Source organism: Poeciliopsis prolifica, unplaced genomic scaffold, assembly GCF_027474105.1.
Source record: "Poeciliopsis prolifica strain line A6 unplaced genomic scaffold, Auburn_PproV2 SCAFFOLD005, whole genome shotgun sequence".
Lineage (NCBI taxonomy): Eukaryota > Metazoa > Chordata > Actinopteri > Cyprinodontiformes > Poeciliidae > Poeciliopsis > Poeciliopsis prolifica.
Window position 1 is genome coordinate 10,620,667 of NW_026562380.1, and position 14,478 is coordinate 10,635,144.

Genomic DNA, 14,478 nt, shown 5'->3' on the forward strand with positions numbered 1-14,478 from the left:
GTATACTTCCATCCATTATCTAAACATGCTTGTGCTTGCAGGGTTGTAAGGGAAGCTGGTGGCTATTTCCAGAGGTTACTGGGCAAGAGGCAGGGTACATGGCGGACAGGTTGCCAGTCAATCACAGGGCAACATAGAGAAACACAGGATAGACAACAATGCAACTCGCACCAAAGAACAATTTATACAAACCAATTAACCAATTAACCCAACAGTCACCTTTTAGGATTGGGGGAGGAAGCCAGAGAGAGCCCAGGCACACACTGGGAGAAGATAAAAACTCCATGTAGAAAAGCCTTACACCAAAATATAAACTCAGGACCTTCTTGAAGGAAGCAGTGATATCGATTATTATTTTTAGTGATAGTAATAGTAGTATCAGGACTCTATTTTACAGCTATCTTGTAAAACTGCAGTTCAAATTCTGTTGTGAGTTAGAGTCCTCTCCAAGATAAACATCGACTGGTATTAGTTGACAAGCCTTCTTACACAAGTTCACCAGTATCCCTCTGAAACTGTCTGCCTGTGGGAATTGCCAGTGGTATTGCATGGCATGAAAAGAGTGGTCTGACATTCAGCAGCCAATGAGCGGAGGGGTTGATGTCACTGTCAGGATGACAGAGGTCAGCAGTGGTGACTCCTATGACAGAGGTCAGCAGTGGTGACTCCTCTTACAGTGGATTTGGACGAGACTCACAAAGAGGCAAACTGTTGCAAAAAGCAAACAGGCTGGGTTGCTTTCTCACACCATAGGGAGGATGGACTGTGTAGTACTGCCCACTTGCCATAAAGTCCCAAAACAAATGGAGCAAGATTAAAAATTCTTCAGATGTTTGGACAGTCTTGATAGCAAACACCAAAGCCTCTTTGCTGACCCCAGCAAGGGAATTATCTTCCACCTCTGCCCACCTCTGAGCAAATCAGGCTTAAATACCAAGAAGTGGAGAGGATTTGGTGCTGGAGAGTGGTCAAACAGAGCTGATGCAAGGTGACAAGCAGATTCAAACTCCTTCACCTGCCACTCTGAGAAATGGTTACCTTAATTTATGGACAATTGAGCACACTTGAATGAGTTTTTTTTTTTTTTTTAATCATTATAATTATTTGACTTTTTATTTTTGCATTGTGGCACTTTTTGGTTTTGTGGCCATGTGCATGTGGCCGTGTGGGTCAGGTGATAGGATGCTTTTTTTTTTTGCATGCCCTTCGATGTATGTGTGTGAGGCTGGCGTCCTGGTCCTCACACACACTTCCTCACTCTCTCTTTTGTCTCACAAAAGAGAGAGAGCTTGAGCTTCTACCGTCATCTCCATCATGCAGGAATCCAGGTCCTTTACATATTCACTTTTATTCTGTGGCTTCTGACAAATGGAGTGGGAGTATGAATATTTTTTTCTGTTCCGCATATTTAAAAATTTAATACATAGGCTCATTAAAAAAAACATGCACAATTTTGTTGCATAAAAGTTTGGTTTATTTATCTTACATACAGTAGATACAAAACATTCATTTGAAATAAAAGTGCCATTTCCCAACACAATATAAGTGTTGCTTTGTTATAGAGAAAATTTGACAAATATTACAATGGTACTTTCAAAAATGTCATAAAAAGTTTTATTTGTATCTCAGACAAATTCTTGTTTGGTGAAAGAAAAGTCTGAATAGATTATTTGAATTATTCATTATCTTTCACTTTAAACAAACAAGGATGACAGGGGCTATAATCGCAAAATTAAAGCTTAAAGAAACCAAACATGTAATAATTCATCCTGCTTTATTTGAATAAATCACTATGAGCTTCAAGGAGGTGCACAACCATCATAAGGCATTTGGGCCAAACATTTCTGTACTCTAACATATGAGAAAAAAAAAAATCATTATTTTACTGAAATAAAGAACATTAATAACTGAAAGAGTATTTTCTGTTAATATAAGAGAAAGGTCCACTTCTCAGGGCAGAGTTAAATGTGGAGTCTGATGTGGCTTTTTATCTATCTGAGAGAAAAAATAAGTCATGTCAGATAACTTATTCCGTAATGAGAAGAAAAATTGACACCACGGATGACAAAGCATCCCTACATAGTACTTTGGGGAAGTCTTACTCTATGGCCACAGTAAGCAACAGCCAAATGGAGGCCTGATTGAGCTGACTTTAATTTTTAACATGCCAGCCTATTGGTTAGTCAGACTAAATCACCAAAAGCAAATTAAATAAACAGGCTAATGGTACTGTTAAGCCACATTTTCTCGGGTGCATTAAAGCACCACTGACTTAAAGCACAGTGACTTCACTCTTGCTTGCAGAGAAACCGTAAAGGTTTTAATAAAGCTTCCAAAGTGCCAAAGACAATTCATCACCAGCAAGTAAATGTAGAAATATAATGTGCAGAAAATCATTCTGTAATTAATAACTGCCTCTAGACATAACTTACACACATTTTTATATTTATATATTTTTGTTTGTGTCGTTTTTCATCTGGTCCAAAAACAAAATAATAATACATCCATTCTCTAATGACACTTTAATATTATGATGAAAAAGTTGTTTTGCACATGTAGTCAAATCTCTACTAGTTGCAAAAAACACTTGGTGAAGACACTTCAAAACTTAAAAGAGGTTCACAACTTTTAATGGAAACAACTCTTTGAAGCTGATATTAGTCTCACAAAGAAGCATGGTAATCGCCATCGCACCAGTGAAATTGCTGCTCCACTTGTTGCTACGTTCCATCTCGGTCAGTTGTGTCGGCTCACTCTGACAGTTTGTAGTGCGGCTTCACCCTCGCACTCAGCCACTTTTGAAGCTGCCTTCACCTGTTCGCTGAATGCGAGCGGCGATCATGTCTCTGGAAACCTTCTTGCAGTCTTTGGCCAGACCCAAGAAGCACATGAGGTTGATGAAGGCGGTGGTGATGTTGATTTTGCAGCCGAACTCGCTCGTGGCGTAGTCGAAGGGAAATGTGTGATGGTAGTTGTGGAAGCCCTCGCCTGGGAGAAAACACAAATGATGTCATATAATATCTCAATCCTTAATAGTGTAGACGATGAAATTTGAGTCCAGAGGTTTCAGAATGGGCCATTATTCAGTTAATTGGTTTATTGGCACTCTATCCAGTTTCTTGTGCATTACCTAAAGGATGTTCTCCCACAGATCTTTCAGTCAGTGAAGAACTTGGAAAAAGGCCTTTTTGTACAATAACTCTTCCACCAGCAGAAAACTTAAAAAAAAGGACCTGAAGCTGTGTAGCTTAATCCAACTGAAGGATTTTAAAATCAACAGGCTAATTTGTTGCATGCATCATTGTCTATTAGCATACAATTTAGGTTAAAATGGGATGAAACAAGGATGAAAATCCATTTCTCAATGTAATTTATTTGTTAAATAAATAAATAAATAAAAAAGGATAAAACGCACCATGTGACATATGATTTGAAGCAATTCAGAGAGTTAAGTTAGAATCTGGAAAGTCAAAAATGGTGGATTGTTTTATAACGATGGTCACAAGCCTCCCAAATCTAATTTAACATATTATATCAGATTTAGATTATCTCAGAGTTAATCTGTGACCCTCCCAGCCAAGATTCCTCCAGCGTGATGGGAGATAAATGTGAAGTCAGATGGTCACTTTGATGACTTGGTAACTCTGTCAGAAGTGAAAATACTTTTGTGATTAATAATCTCACAGTTACACCTCTGTACATAAATATTTCAATTAGTGCTTCTGGCGTCCTTTATCCTTTATTATCAAATTATGCTCACTTTAGTTTGTTGTTGTGATGCAGGAGCTTCTAGCTATTATTTTGAAGAACAACTACAATAAAAATATACTCCATTTAAATCCAAGGTCTTTACATATTAGGACATAATGAAAAAACACTCTGGTCTTTACCAAGTTTTACAAACGTCAAATGTACAGAAATGCATTGCCTTCTCCATAAGGATAGATGAGGACAAAATGGAAGAGCTGTGTAAAAACCCATTGACTAGCTTGCACAGCCACTCTTAGCAGCAAAAGCTGCTGACTTTATTGGTCTTTCACATTGTTGTGGAGGAATTTTGTCTGTTGGTTCAGTTCATTGAGGCCTGCTAACTTTTGTTTCTGCACAACACTGCAAAGGTCACATCACAGAATTTCACTGGGGTTGAGGTTTAGTTTCGGATCGGACTACTGAAACATCTTCATGCTTTTTTTTTTCAAATGTAGATCTAGTATTGAAAATTCACCATTGACAGTGTCTTTCCTTCAAATGTAAATATCTTAAGAGTTAAAAAATCCTGATACAAAGAACTTTTCAACTGAAAAGGGGTTGAAGTCTTCTTAATAATAAATTCTCTAGGAAGATTCCTGCACATTTGAGCTCAATAGGTGGTTCAGCTACAGCTAAATAGAAAAACGTAGCAGACTTCTGCTTTTGCAAATGACAATATGCAAATGCTTTTGGCGGAGCCCCAGCCTGGGTGACTTTGAAAGACAAAGTGTCGACCTTCAGACGCATCAAGACACAAAATCATTACTGAAAAGCTAAAAATAATTTATGAATGCTCACCTATGGCACTAATGGCCACAAATGGATTTTCCCTTGGATTTATGGTCTTGTCGTATGGTCTGTTGCCCCACATGTGTGCTGCGCTGTTCACCAGCCAAGTTGCATTGAGCACCACAGTGTATCTCAGAAGTCCAGGAACAAAATAAGCCACACCCAAGGACTCGCCCCAGAAGTACCAGGGCACCAACGTGGGAACAAGGAAGCAGAGCAGCACGACAGACAGCTTGTAGTACCTAAAGGAGAGCGAAGAGATCATGTCAAAAGTCACAAAGTGTTAACATAAGCAGGGGGAAAAAAATGCAAATCTGGAACAATGTGAAGCTAATAAGTATCATAAGAGCAGAAAAAAGTTATATGCTCACAAAAGTATCTACTGCAAGACTAGTCCACAGTATAAGAGCCACCCGAGACAGAGGCTGGAACAACATTTATACTGCTATACTATTCCTGAAAAACTACTGAAATTCTGGGATTGCTTCCAACTGACCAAGGATGAAGACAAATATCCAGTCAGTGGAAACAATGTTGTCATAGTCACATTATTATCACATTGGTCACTTTAGCCAGACAAAGAGTTGTCACATGAATTACAGCATCATTCGAAAGCCATACTGCATTGCATAAATGTACGATACATCTTTATAGCTAATGGATGTAGTGAATTAAAGGCATTACCAAGTATTGCCTCCTGCTAGCAGGGGACTACATGTTGCAATACAACAGTTGAATTTTTCCTTACCTTCTCTGGAACATCACCACTTTGTCTGCCCTCAGGTCTCCCAGCTCCAGTTTCCGTCCCTTCTCGATGACATCGGGATGTTTGCGAACCAGCAGCCAACCGATGTGGGAGAAGAAGAAGCCCCGCTTGGCATTGTGAGGGTCTGCGTCTGTCTCTGAGTACTTGTGGTGGACACGGTGGTCCCTGGCCCACTCATATATGTCATTCTTTACATTGAGAAAAAAAAAAGCGACTTTGAAAATCACTGACAGATGCACACAGAGGTCTCAGACCACCAGATTCATGAGGGCTTACAAGATCAAGGACTTTTACTGAAATATTCATGCTACAACAAATGCAGTGTCCTTCCATGGATAATAATACTACACACTTCGAAAACCACAGGCTTTTTCCTTCAGAATAAAGCTGTTTCAGAACATTTTTTATGGCAGACGAGTTCAACTATATAGCACCATCTAATTCATAAACAGAATGCACTTATGTAATTTCACTTCAGTATAAATAAAATGCACCGGTGGTTATTTGGATGTCAACCGGCTTTTTAAAGACCAAGGGGCACAGAGAGATCGCCGATGAAGAAGAGGAGTCTGAAGCAGAGAGCTGTTCAAACTGTCATCAAACATGTAACAAATATACAAACCCACCAAGATATAGATAGGCAGCGCAAGGAGTGCATTAATCATTTTAACTCTGGAAAAGATGAAGAAATTTAAAAACTGTTGACAGGACAGTCTTGGTTATGCACTCCATAAAGTAGGCCTTAATGGAGTGGAGTGGTGAGAAGAACACAGTGTTGAACAAAGCTTACAGAAAAAGTCCTGTGAAAGGTTTGCCTACAAGCCATGCATGGGACACAGCAAAAATATGGAATAAAGTGTTTTGGACAGAAAAGAACAAACCTGTTTGGCCTACATGCAAATTGTTATACGGGATGAAAGCTGACATTGTTGGAAAAAAAAAACAAACAAAAAAAAACAAGCTTGCTTTTCTTCAGTAGAGTTGATGGGAATATTAATGGAGCTAAATACAGAGCAATCATGGAACAAAACCTGTTAGGAGCAGCAAAAGATCAAGGTTCACCTCCCAGCAGGGAAGAAAAACTAAAAATAGCCAATGGGATGTTTTAGTGCAAAAGCACAGCCAGCTCCTGTAATGGTTGATTCAAAGTTCAGATCTACAACCAGTTGGGAATCTTTTATAGCCAGAGCTTTTTTTGAAAAAAAAAAAAAAAAAAAAAAAAAAAGAATTTATAACACAGTCAGTCTCAAGATCAAGAGAAATTTGACACTTCACAATTGTGCTCTTATTTGTTTTGCTCCATCACACATTGTTCCAGTCAAATACATTGAAGTTGTAACTTGGCAAATGTGAAAAGGTTGAAGGGTTAAAAAAAGAAAAGAATTCTGCAAAGACTTGCAGCTACAGCTGAATGTTTTATGTTTACATGTTTGCATGTTTTACCTGAAATGCCATGGAGTTGCCAAGAGCGAGGAAGACTCGCAGGGGAACAGAGGCCTTGTAGGACCTGTGGCTCCACAATCTGTGTGCACCAGCAGTCACACCAAGAGCACTTATCATGTAGCACACGGCAGCTGGAAAGACAGAGAGAGGTATCTTACAGGGAAACTGCGCTACATCAAGATACATTTTACACCCATAAAAGCTGACTCACTAGGCTACCATATTGTTTTTCATAACCCTCTGCTTCTTTAGAGAAACACTGGGAGTGTGCAACTCAGCCCTCACACTTTGGCTGTTAGAAAACTGATGAACGCATGTCTCTGTGAGGCCTAGACAGGACTAGCCAGGATCTGAGAACTGGGGGCTGACTGGCAACAAGCATTCTGCTGCAATGCCTCACAATGGGATGTCTTGAGTGGAAGTGATTGTGCTTTGTCTTCTGTGAAACAATATGCAACTAAGCCTGGAAAAGACGGCAAAAAAAGAGAGAAAGAAAAAAATACGCAGAGCCAGAGTAGAAACAGAGTAGAGATTGTTGGGGGACTTGAGTCACGCCACAACAGTCCTCATATATAGGTCACAAATTAATCAGCAAACTGTTTGGACGACAGAAATTAAAATATTTCTAATTCGAGACATTCCAGAAGCACCGGGATTGGACTGCTATAGAAAATGTGGAGGGAATCTTTCAGATTTGCGCAGTGAAGATTTTTCAATCATCCGGTGTACCCTGTATGAATTTTCTTATGCCAACCTTGAGAAACTTTTGTCTGAAATATTTTTTTAGCTTTGAAACAAAAAAGAATAGAAGATATTACAACTTGGGCTCAAATGAGGAAGAAAATTAAATGCAGATTTGGTGTCTTCACCCCAAAGCCACAAATATACAGATTTATCTCAAGTGTATCACAGTCTCAAGCATTTTGGAAAAGTATTTTGCAGTGTGCTGAAAACTGAAGAAAATTCATCCAAATCAATGGTGCAAACACCACTGGTTGGTCAGTCATGGATTATCCAGTACTGCTTCATTTTCATGGAGGTATGCTACAAAGGAAGGAAACATACAATGGCCACTAGCAGTGCTGTGTCGGTGCTTCTTCACAAGGGATAGGGAAGCTTTCCAGAGTTGAAAAGAGTATGTTTAAAAACCATATAGAAAAACAATATAGAGATTATTTATTAAAGTTACAGCCTGTAGAAAAACACTTTATAGTGGGTCGGTGGTGTACCTTCCAGCAGGACCTTGACCCCACACACAATCAGATCAACAATAAACCGGTTTAGATCAAGTCATTTTTATTTTCTGGAATGCCCCAGTCAAAGTCCAGACCTACATTTAGTGCATAGCATGCTAAATTCATCTATCAGACACAAAGATGTCAGCATGTATTGTTTTGAAGACCTATTGTTGATCCAGAGCCATGCTACAAATGAAAGTTATCCTTAGGAAAACTGTGTCTCACAATTTGTGCCTGTACTCGCTCTTTGTTTGAGTTCAGGCTCAAACAAAGGAGAGTCCACTTCCCATGGGGCCCAAAATGTATCCTGAATGTTTTGGTTAGGCCTCCAAAAATCTACAATGATTCAGTTTAGTTTCTATGCACCAAGCCAAAACTGGGTCAAAACAACAAAGATCTATCTCTCGTCCTCCAACCATAGTCTTCCATATAGATATTATTTATTAAAATTAATTTAAGATAGGCTCAATCAGTTGCAACCTTTATTCCCTTTTCACTTTAATGTCCTGCACCAGACAGCAAATTCTATCACCCATTTATAACACCTTAGAAAACTTTCCAAAGAAGTAGCCTATAGCTGTAACATCATGAGGCGTAAATGTGATTGTCTTTATATTTGGAAATAGATTATATTAGCTATATTTAGTCAAGGTGCCATTTAACTGAAAATGAAATTGATTATAGAAATGGATGTTATATATATAAACACCATCAGTGGGTTGAAGCCCTTCATACAGGCCCTCTCATTAAAATTAGGCCAGAGTGACTCATTCTCCATTATTCCCACAGGCTTGATCCCCTCAGGCAGTGTGCTCTGTGGTTCGCAGTGCTCACACAGCATCAGCGCATTCTATTCAGGCAGAAATCAGCAAATACTCACTCCATCCAAGAGTTAACCACGATGCGGAAGGGACTAGAGCCAGTCCATAAAGCGCTCCGACATGCAGGACACCCATCAGGATGATGTTTCTCCACACCAGGATCCTGGGCGGCTTCTTCCCCTCCTTCTCTCTGTAGGTGTCGTCAAAAACGTCGTCCACGGTCGACGTCTCCGCCATGGCGTTTCCGTTCTGCTGCTTGTCGGCGCGATGAATCCCGGTTTCGGTCATGTTTCTGCAGCGGCGGGGAAAGCACAGCGCGAACAGAACAAGGGGACCGTGTTACTCCGTCTGATGCGCTGCGCAGCGTGATGCGGGGAGAGGGGAGACAGGGGAGAGGACGGCGCGGCGGCTGGCAGCTGCGCTCATGCGCTCCTGCAGCTCCTGCAGCTCCTGCAGCGCCCACAGCGGGCAGCTGCAGCTGGACGCGCAGCCGCCAACGGGAACGTTCTCGTTGCACTCAATGTTTTTCTGCCTGATTATTATGAACGACCTGCCCGTCTACTTAGAAGTAGATTTTTATGTCATTTTTGCCAGTTTGCTCTGATGTTTTTTTATTTTATTATTCATCAATTTCACTTGAATCTTTCCTTATATTTTTGTAATATTTTGCACTAGTCATCCGTCAGCTCAGGAAATGTATAATTTATATTTATTGGCACATCAAACAAAAATGTGTAAAAAAAGGTGTAGATCATCCTCCCACCTGTTACTTTAATGTTATGTTCTCTTGTTTTTCCCATACAGAAGAGTGGCTAATAAGAAGTGGGTCACATTTATTCAAGAGGGAAATAGAAATGTATGGCTTGATCATTTAAAACTTTGTTTTTTTGTTGTTTTTTTTTTCTTGCCTTATGGAGATCAACAGGCATCTGTCTTACTTAAACAGGATGTTTTCCTTAAGATCAACACAAAACAGAAAACAAGCACTGTACATGTCAGTGTCTCTCCCTAGTAAATATATTTTTAACATTTCCATTGGAATTCACAGTAGATAGGTGTGGAAACTAAAGCAGTCCATTGACTCCCTGGTTCAGGGATTTAAAAAAAAAAGAAGCATAAAAGCCAAGAAATAAACTGAGATCTGTCAGCATCTAGAAAACTCTCCCACTTGTATGTGCTAATTTCCCAACCGTGGTCCTCAGGCACACTGTCCTACATGTTTCAGAGGTTTCCCTGGTTTAATGTGCTGATTCAGCTGACTGCAGTTCAACAAACACCTGTTAATCAGTCATCAATTCAAATCAGCTGGACTGAAGCATGGAGATACCTAAAATATGTAGGGCACTGTGCCTTGAGGACCAGGGTCGGGAAACACTATCTGACTCAATATTAACGGAAGAGACATTCACAAAAAAAAAAAGTATTTTGCCACAATTTTTTTCTTTCCAGAAAGTTTGGAGAATAATGAGCGACAGAGAAAACAAACATTCAGACTCAAGTTCATTGATAAGACACATATTTCAGAGCAATTATTAGAACAATAGAAATTGCTGTTAACATGATTGCAATTGGAGAAACTTCTTACCGTTTGTTCTTCTTGCACCAGGTCAGACGTATGCAACAGTGATAGATGCAACTCTTCTCTTGGCCTGAGGTGGTTTTAAAGCAACATCCTGCTGTAGATGTGTCAGCAGGTAAGCATTCTATTGGCTGTTTGCTTCACCAATGTTTAACTATTTTTCCCCCTCCAACTGAATCTTTATATAACGTGGAGCTCTTACCCAATCTTCTCGAGCATCTCAGTCTGATGTTGTCAGAATTAATCATTGCAAGAGGTTGCAAACAAAGGTCTTCCATGTCACACCATGATGTCATCCAGCAATGAGTTCTGGTTTTGGATAGCATGATAGCATACCTGTGCAATTTATCCCGCTTCACAGATCAATTTGGATTTTTTTTTCTTTTTGCAAAAATAAAGTTCAGAAATGTTTTGCTGGGATACATGGGGAATGTGGAAAACTCATTTCGGTTCCATTTGGTTTACCTTCCAGTTGAACTTAAAATAGTTAGTATAAACCTTGCAACCAAGATAAAAAAAAAATAAAAATACACATTGCCTTGCATGATGCAACTTAAAAACAATCCAAAGAAATACATCCTTAAATGCTAAACCTTGCAAAGGTTCTCTAGACCTTGACTTATTCTGAACCTTTACTCTGCCAGTGCTCATACAAACTTCAAAAAGTCCCTTTCCATGTCCTTTTTCCATGTGCAGACACTGAAAACATTCATCCAGCAAAACTAGGCAACTTTAGTTCAGAAACATGACCTCAGATAAACGAAGGTAACCTCTGGAGAGCACATCTTGCCGTCCTACTGTACCCTGCTTGTGTTCTGACCTTAGGTGAACTGGAGTACCTGGGATGCGCTCATAATCATGAATCAGATGATTTATGTGAGTCTTGTGACTGAAAAAAATCTAAAGAGGTAATGGCACCCTCTATTGTATAAATGTGGGTACTGCCTGTCTGAAGCAGAGTTCAATGCCATTTTATTCCCTTTATTTTGTATTTGCTGCTAATGCTGCATCAGTGAGGCTAAAGGAAAACAAGACATTAAAAGTTATATCAGCTTTACGTTTTGTTAACTGCATTACTGTTAGTTGCATGAGCATAACCACGTATGGAGAAGCAGCGTTCAGTTTCAATTAACCACAAATCTGGAACAAACTTCCAAAAAACTGCTAAACAACCGAAACATTGAGTTTGTTTAAATCAAGAATAAAAACTCACCTGTTTTTAGCCTGAATATTAGCTGATACAACATGAATATGAATATTGCAAGTTATATCACAAATATGAGATGAAAAACCTAAACAATAGGTTCATTTTTATTTTATGTCTGTCTACCAGTTTTGAAGCTTGGGCTAGAAATAAGAAGGAAATCCACCGTACTTGTCTTTGCTTACATGTGCAAGAAAACCAAATCAATGAGCAAACATGATAATGTCTTCATTTAAAAACATAATAACTTAAAGCATCTTTGCATCACCACACAGTTCTGAAAACATACATATTAAAATAATGTAGCATTAAATTAATCTGCCATAATCTAGCATTAATCAACTCCAGTCAGGCTAGTTAAGACAGGAAGTACAAAACAATGACACGCGCTACCTCTCAAACAGAAGCACCAGTTCACAATGAGGAGTATGTGGGAACATGTCCACAGGGACAGCCAGAGTGGGAGAAAAAGCGTCTCCTGTGAGCTTCTTTTCTTGATTAGGAGCACAGCAAAGCTCCTTGAAGTTCCTCATCGCCTCTCCATCCGGCTTACAGGACACATAGATCAGTCTGCGAATAGCCGCTTGGTTTCTCAGCGCTCTGACTACTTTGGGATGGAGGCCCGCTCGAGACGGATTCACCACGGCGGTAAGGGCTCCTGTTGCAGAGCTCAACTGAGACATGAGAGCAGGGAGCACCACCTCTGCTTTACCAGGGAGAAACTCACAGTTTTCTACGTTATTGAGAGCAGCGTTGTGGGCGGCATCTCTCACCGCCTGCTCTACGATCTCAACGCCGATGACCCTGTCCACTCTGGGAGAAGAGATGATGCCGATGGTGCCTGTGCCGCAGCACACGTCGAGCAAAGTGCTTCCTGTTTTTGATTGTGCTGCTTCTGGGACACACAGGTCTCTGACCGTGTTGTACAGCACCTGAGCAGCTGCCTGGTTCACCTGGAAGAAAGCATCGGCAGATATGCGGAACTTGAAGCCCAGGACCTGCAAAAGACATTCAAGAACAGATACACATCAGATCGGCCATACTTTCTCTTCAGTGTTTAATAAGTAGAAGAGAACCTTTGAGTCGAAATGTGGCCTGCGATCTAAATGTGTAGAGTCATAAGTTTTCTGCAGCAGCCATAGTTGAATTTTGAAGCCTGATAAAAGAATTTTCTGTTTCCTCAATAAAATGTTATAATGGATTTATTGCTCAGTTCAAAGTCCACCAGTGTGTAATTGGTTATATAGTAGAGACACCTGCCAAATCATCAAGCAAGGATGCTAATGTCATGATGAAATAAGATGTCCATTTGAGGTTTAAGTACAATCATCTTGTACTTAATTTAATAAAAATAAACATCTTTAATTTTGTGCCTTGAGCGTTTTGTACAACTTTCACAAAATGACAAAGTTAAAAAAATTAGTGTACATATTTAAGTTTTATGGGGTAACAAAATCTGAGTTAATATGCATTATATACATATCCAGACTGCTCAGGAAATATATTTAATGATTTTCTCAAGTATTTCCTTCTCTATAACAGTTTGACCAGGAGTTATTTTCCAATCACTTCACCATTATGTGACACTCATATAATCTCCCATTACAACATGTTTCAGTTGGGTGTTGTAAACGTGCCAACATGTGGAAAGTTCAGGGGTTATGAATACTTCTGAAAGGAACCGCAGAGTTTGAGGAGTAAACTTCCAGACTCTGGGTAAATAGAGAATATCTCACCTCCTCATATAAATATGGCTGACCGTGCAGCAGCTGGTAGGGAGATTCCTCATGCGTGCAGCGAGTCATGGTGCTTTCCTGGAAGAACAGGGAGTCGAGCTGACAGACTGATCCAGGACCCCTTGAGAAATACTCCACCAGCTCAGCCTTATGAACAGCCACTTCCTCTGCGCTCATCATCTGTGGGTGGAAATACACTATGGCCATGGTGTGTCCCTGCACATTGGTCCTCACCGTGACCTCCCTCCAATGACCCCCGATGTGGAACAGCAGGCAGGGCTCCAGAGAGGATTGGCGGATGAAGTCCTGGTAACATCTGGCCACCAGTGTGTGCTTCTCCGGCATGTTGAGCAGGTGATCTCCGTTCACACAGACAATGCTTCCCCGACTGGCCGTTCCTAGGTAAAATCCAACTGTTTTTGGATTCCCATCCACTCCTCTGTTGACAGAAAACGTGGATTTGTTGCGGTAGCCATCCCTGACTGGGGAGGGCAGGACAGGCAGGAGAGGGAAGTTGAGTTTAGGTGCAGGTGAACCTGACCTGAGATCAGCTGAAAGAGATCCTGAGAGTTCAGACAGGATCCTCCGATGATTGTCCTGCTTGAGCTCCAGCTGCTCCTCATAGCTCAGCCTCCAGAGAGGAGTGACCGCATTGGCCAGCCTCTCCTCCCAGGACAGGTCGTCTGTCCAAGCCGCTTTCTTCTGCCGCCTTCTCCACTGTTTCTGTGACCCCGAGCCCGCTCTCCCTGCGTCAGCCGGACTAACGCCGGTGGAAAACAGCACGCAGGATCTCCTCAAATACAATACATTTGGTCTGACCGCCATGACTGACCTGCAGCATTTCGCGGTTAGAGACATGTTTCCGAGAAAAAGAAATGCGAGACTATGACACAATGAAAGTGCAACACTCACAACAAGCACTGCATGACACTCTCGGGAGCTCGAAAAACACGCTTCAGATCTACACTAACTTTCTTGTATGAAAGTCACCTTTCGGCGCTTTTAACGCCACCTGCTGGATTGGAGTGTGAACGATGAGCAAAAAAACGGAAAACATCTGTTTCTCCTGGTAAAATAATCTTACGTTGTTAAATTAAAGAGACTCCAACTCTAATTTATCATCAGCATTTCTTTAGACATAAATATAACTAG

General features: G+C 40.6%; 2 protein-coding genes across 3 annotated transcripts; both read right to left on the bottom strand.

The window, feature by feature from the left end:
- Positions 1-1,600: 1,600 nt before the first annotated feature.
- On the bottom strand, positions 1,601-10,525 carry scdb (stearoyl-CoA desaturase b). The gene is made up of 6 exons (XM_055029815.1): positions 10,393-10,525; positions 8,867-9,099; positions 6,749-6,879; positions 5,288-5,493; positions 4,549-4,781; positions 1,601-2,988 (listed from the first exon to the last, which is right to left on the bottom strand). Exons 2-6 carry the CDS (start codon positions 9,093-9,095, stop codon positions 2,789-2,791), a joined length of 999 nt encoding a protein of 332 aa, XP_054885790.1. The 5' UTR covers positions 9,096-9,099; positions 10,393-10,525; the 3' UTR covers positions 1,601-2,788.
- A 1,140-nt stretch (positions 10,526-11,665) lies between these two features.
- Positions 11,666-14,387, bottom strand: trmt2b (tRNA methyltransferase 2 homolog B). 2 transcript variants are annotated; one of them, XM_055029809.1, is made up of 3 exons: positions 13,868-14,387; positions 13,327-13,765; positions 11,666-12,588 (listed from the first exon to the last, which is right to left on the bottom strand). In XM_055029809.1, the coding sequence occupies exons 1-3, from the start codon at positions 14,182-14,184 to the stop codon at positions 11,980-11,982; spliced, it is 1,365 nt and encodes a 454-aa protein (XP_054885784.1). In that variant the 5' UTR covers positions 14,185-14,387; the 3' UTR covers positions 11,666-11,979. The 2 variants fall into 2 exon arrangements, with proteins under 2 accessions (XP_054885784.1, XP_054885783.1); XM_055029808.1 differs by having other exon boundaries at positions 13,327-14,387.
- Positions 14,388-14,478: the final 91 nt, after the last annotated feature.

What these genes read in the sequence shown, in the direction of transcription:
- scdb (XM_055029815.1), bottom strand. Translation starts at nt 9,095, where the DNA reads ATGACCGAAACCGGGATTCATCGCGCCGACAAGCAGCAGAACGGAAAC. An exon ending in GTGGTTAACTCTTGGATGGA is followed by an intron (nt 6,880 to 8,866) that starts GTGAGTATTTGC and finishes CTGTCTTTCCAG; the next exon opens with CTGCCGTGTGCTACATGATA. An exon ending in GCAACTCCATGGCATTTCAG is followed by an intron (nt 5,494 to 6,748) that starts GTAAAACATGCA and finishes CTCAATGTAAAG; the next exon opens with AATGACATATATGAGTGGGC.
- trmt2b (XM_055029808.1), bottom strand. Translation starts at nt 14,184, where the DNA reads ATGTCTCTAACCGCGAAATGCTGCAGGTCAGTCATGGCGGTCAGACCA. An exon ending in AGCCATATTTATATGAGGAG is followed by an intron (nt 12,589 to 13,326) that starts GTGAGATATTCT and finishes TGTCTTTTGCAG; the next exon opens with GTCCTGGGCTTCAAGTTCCG.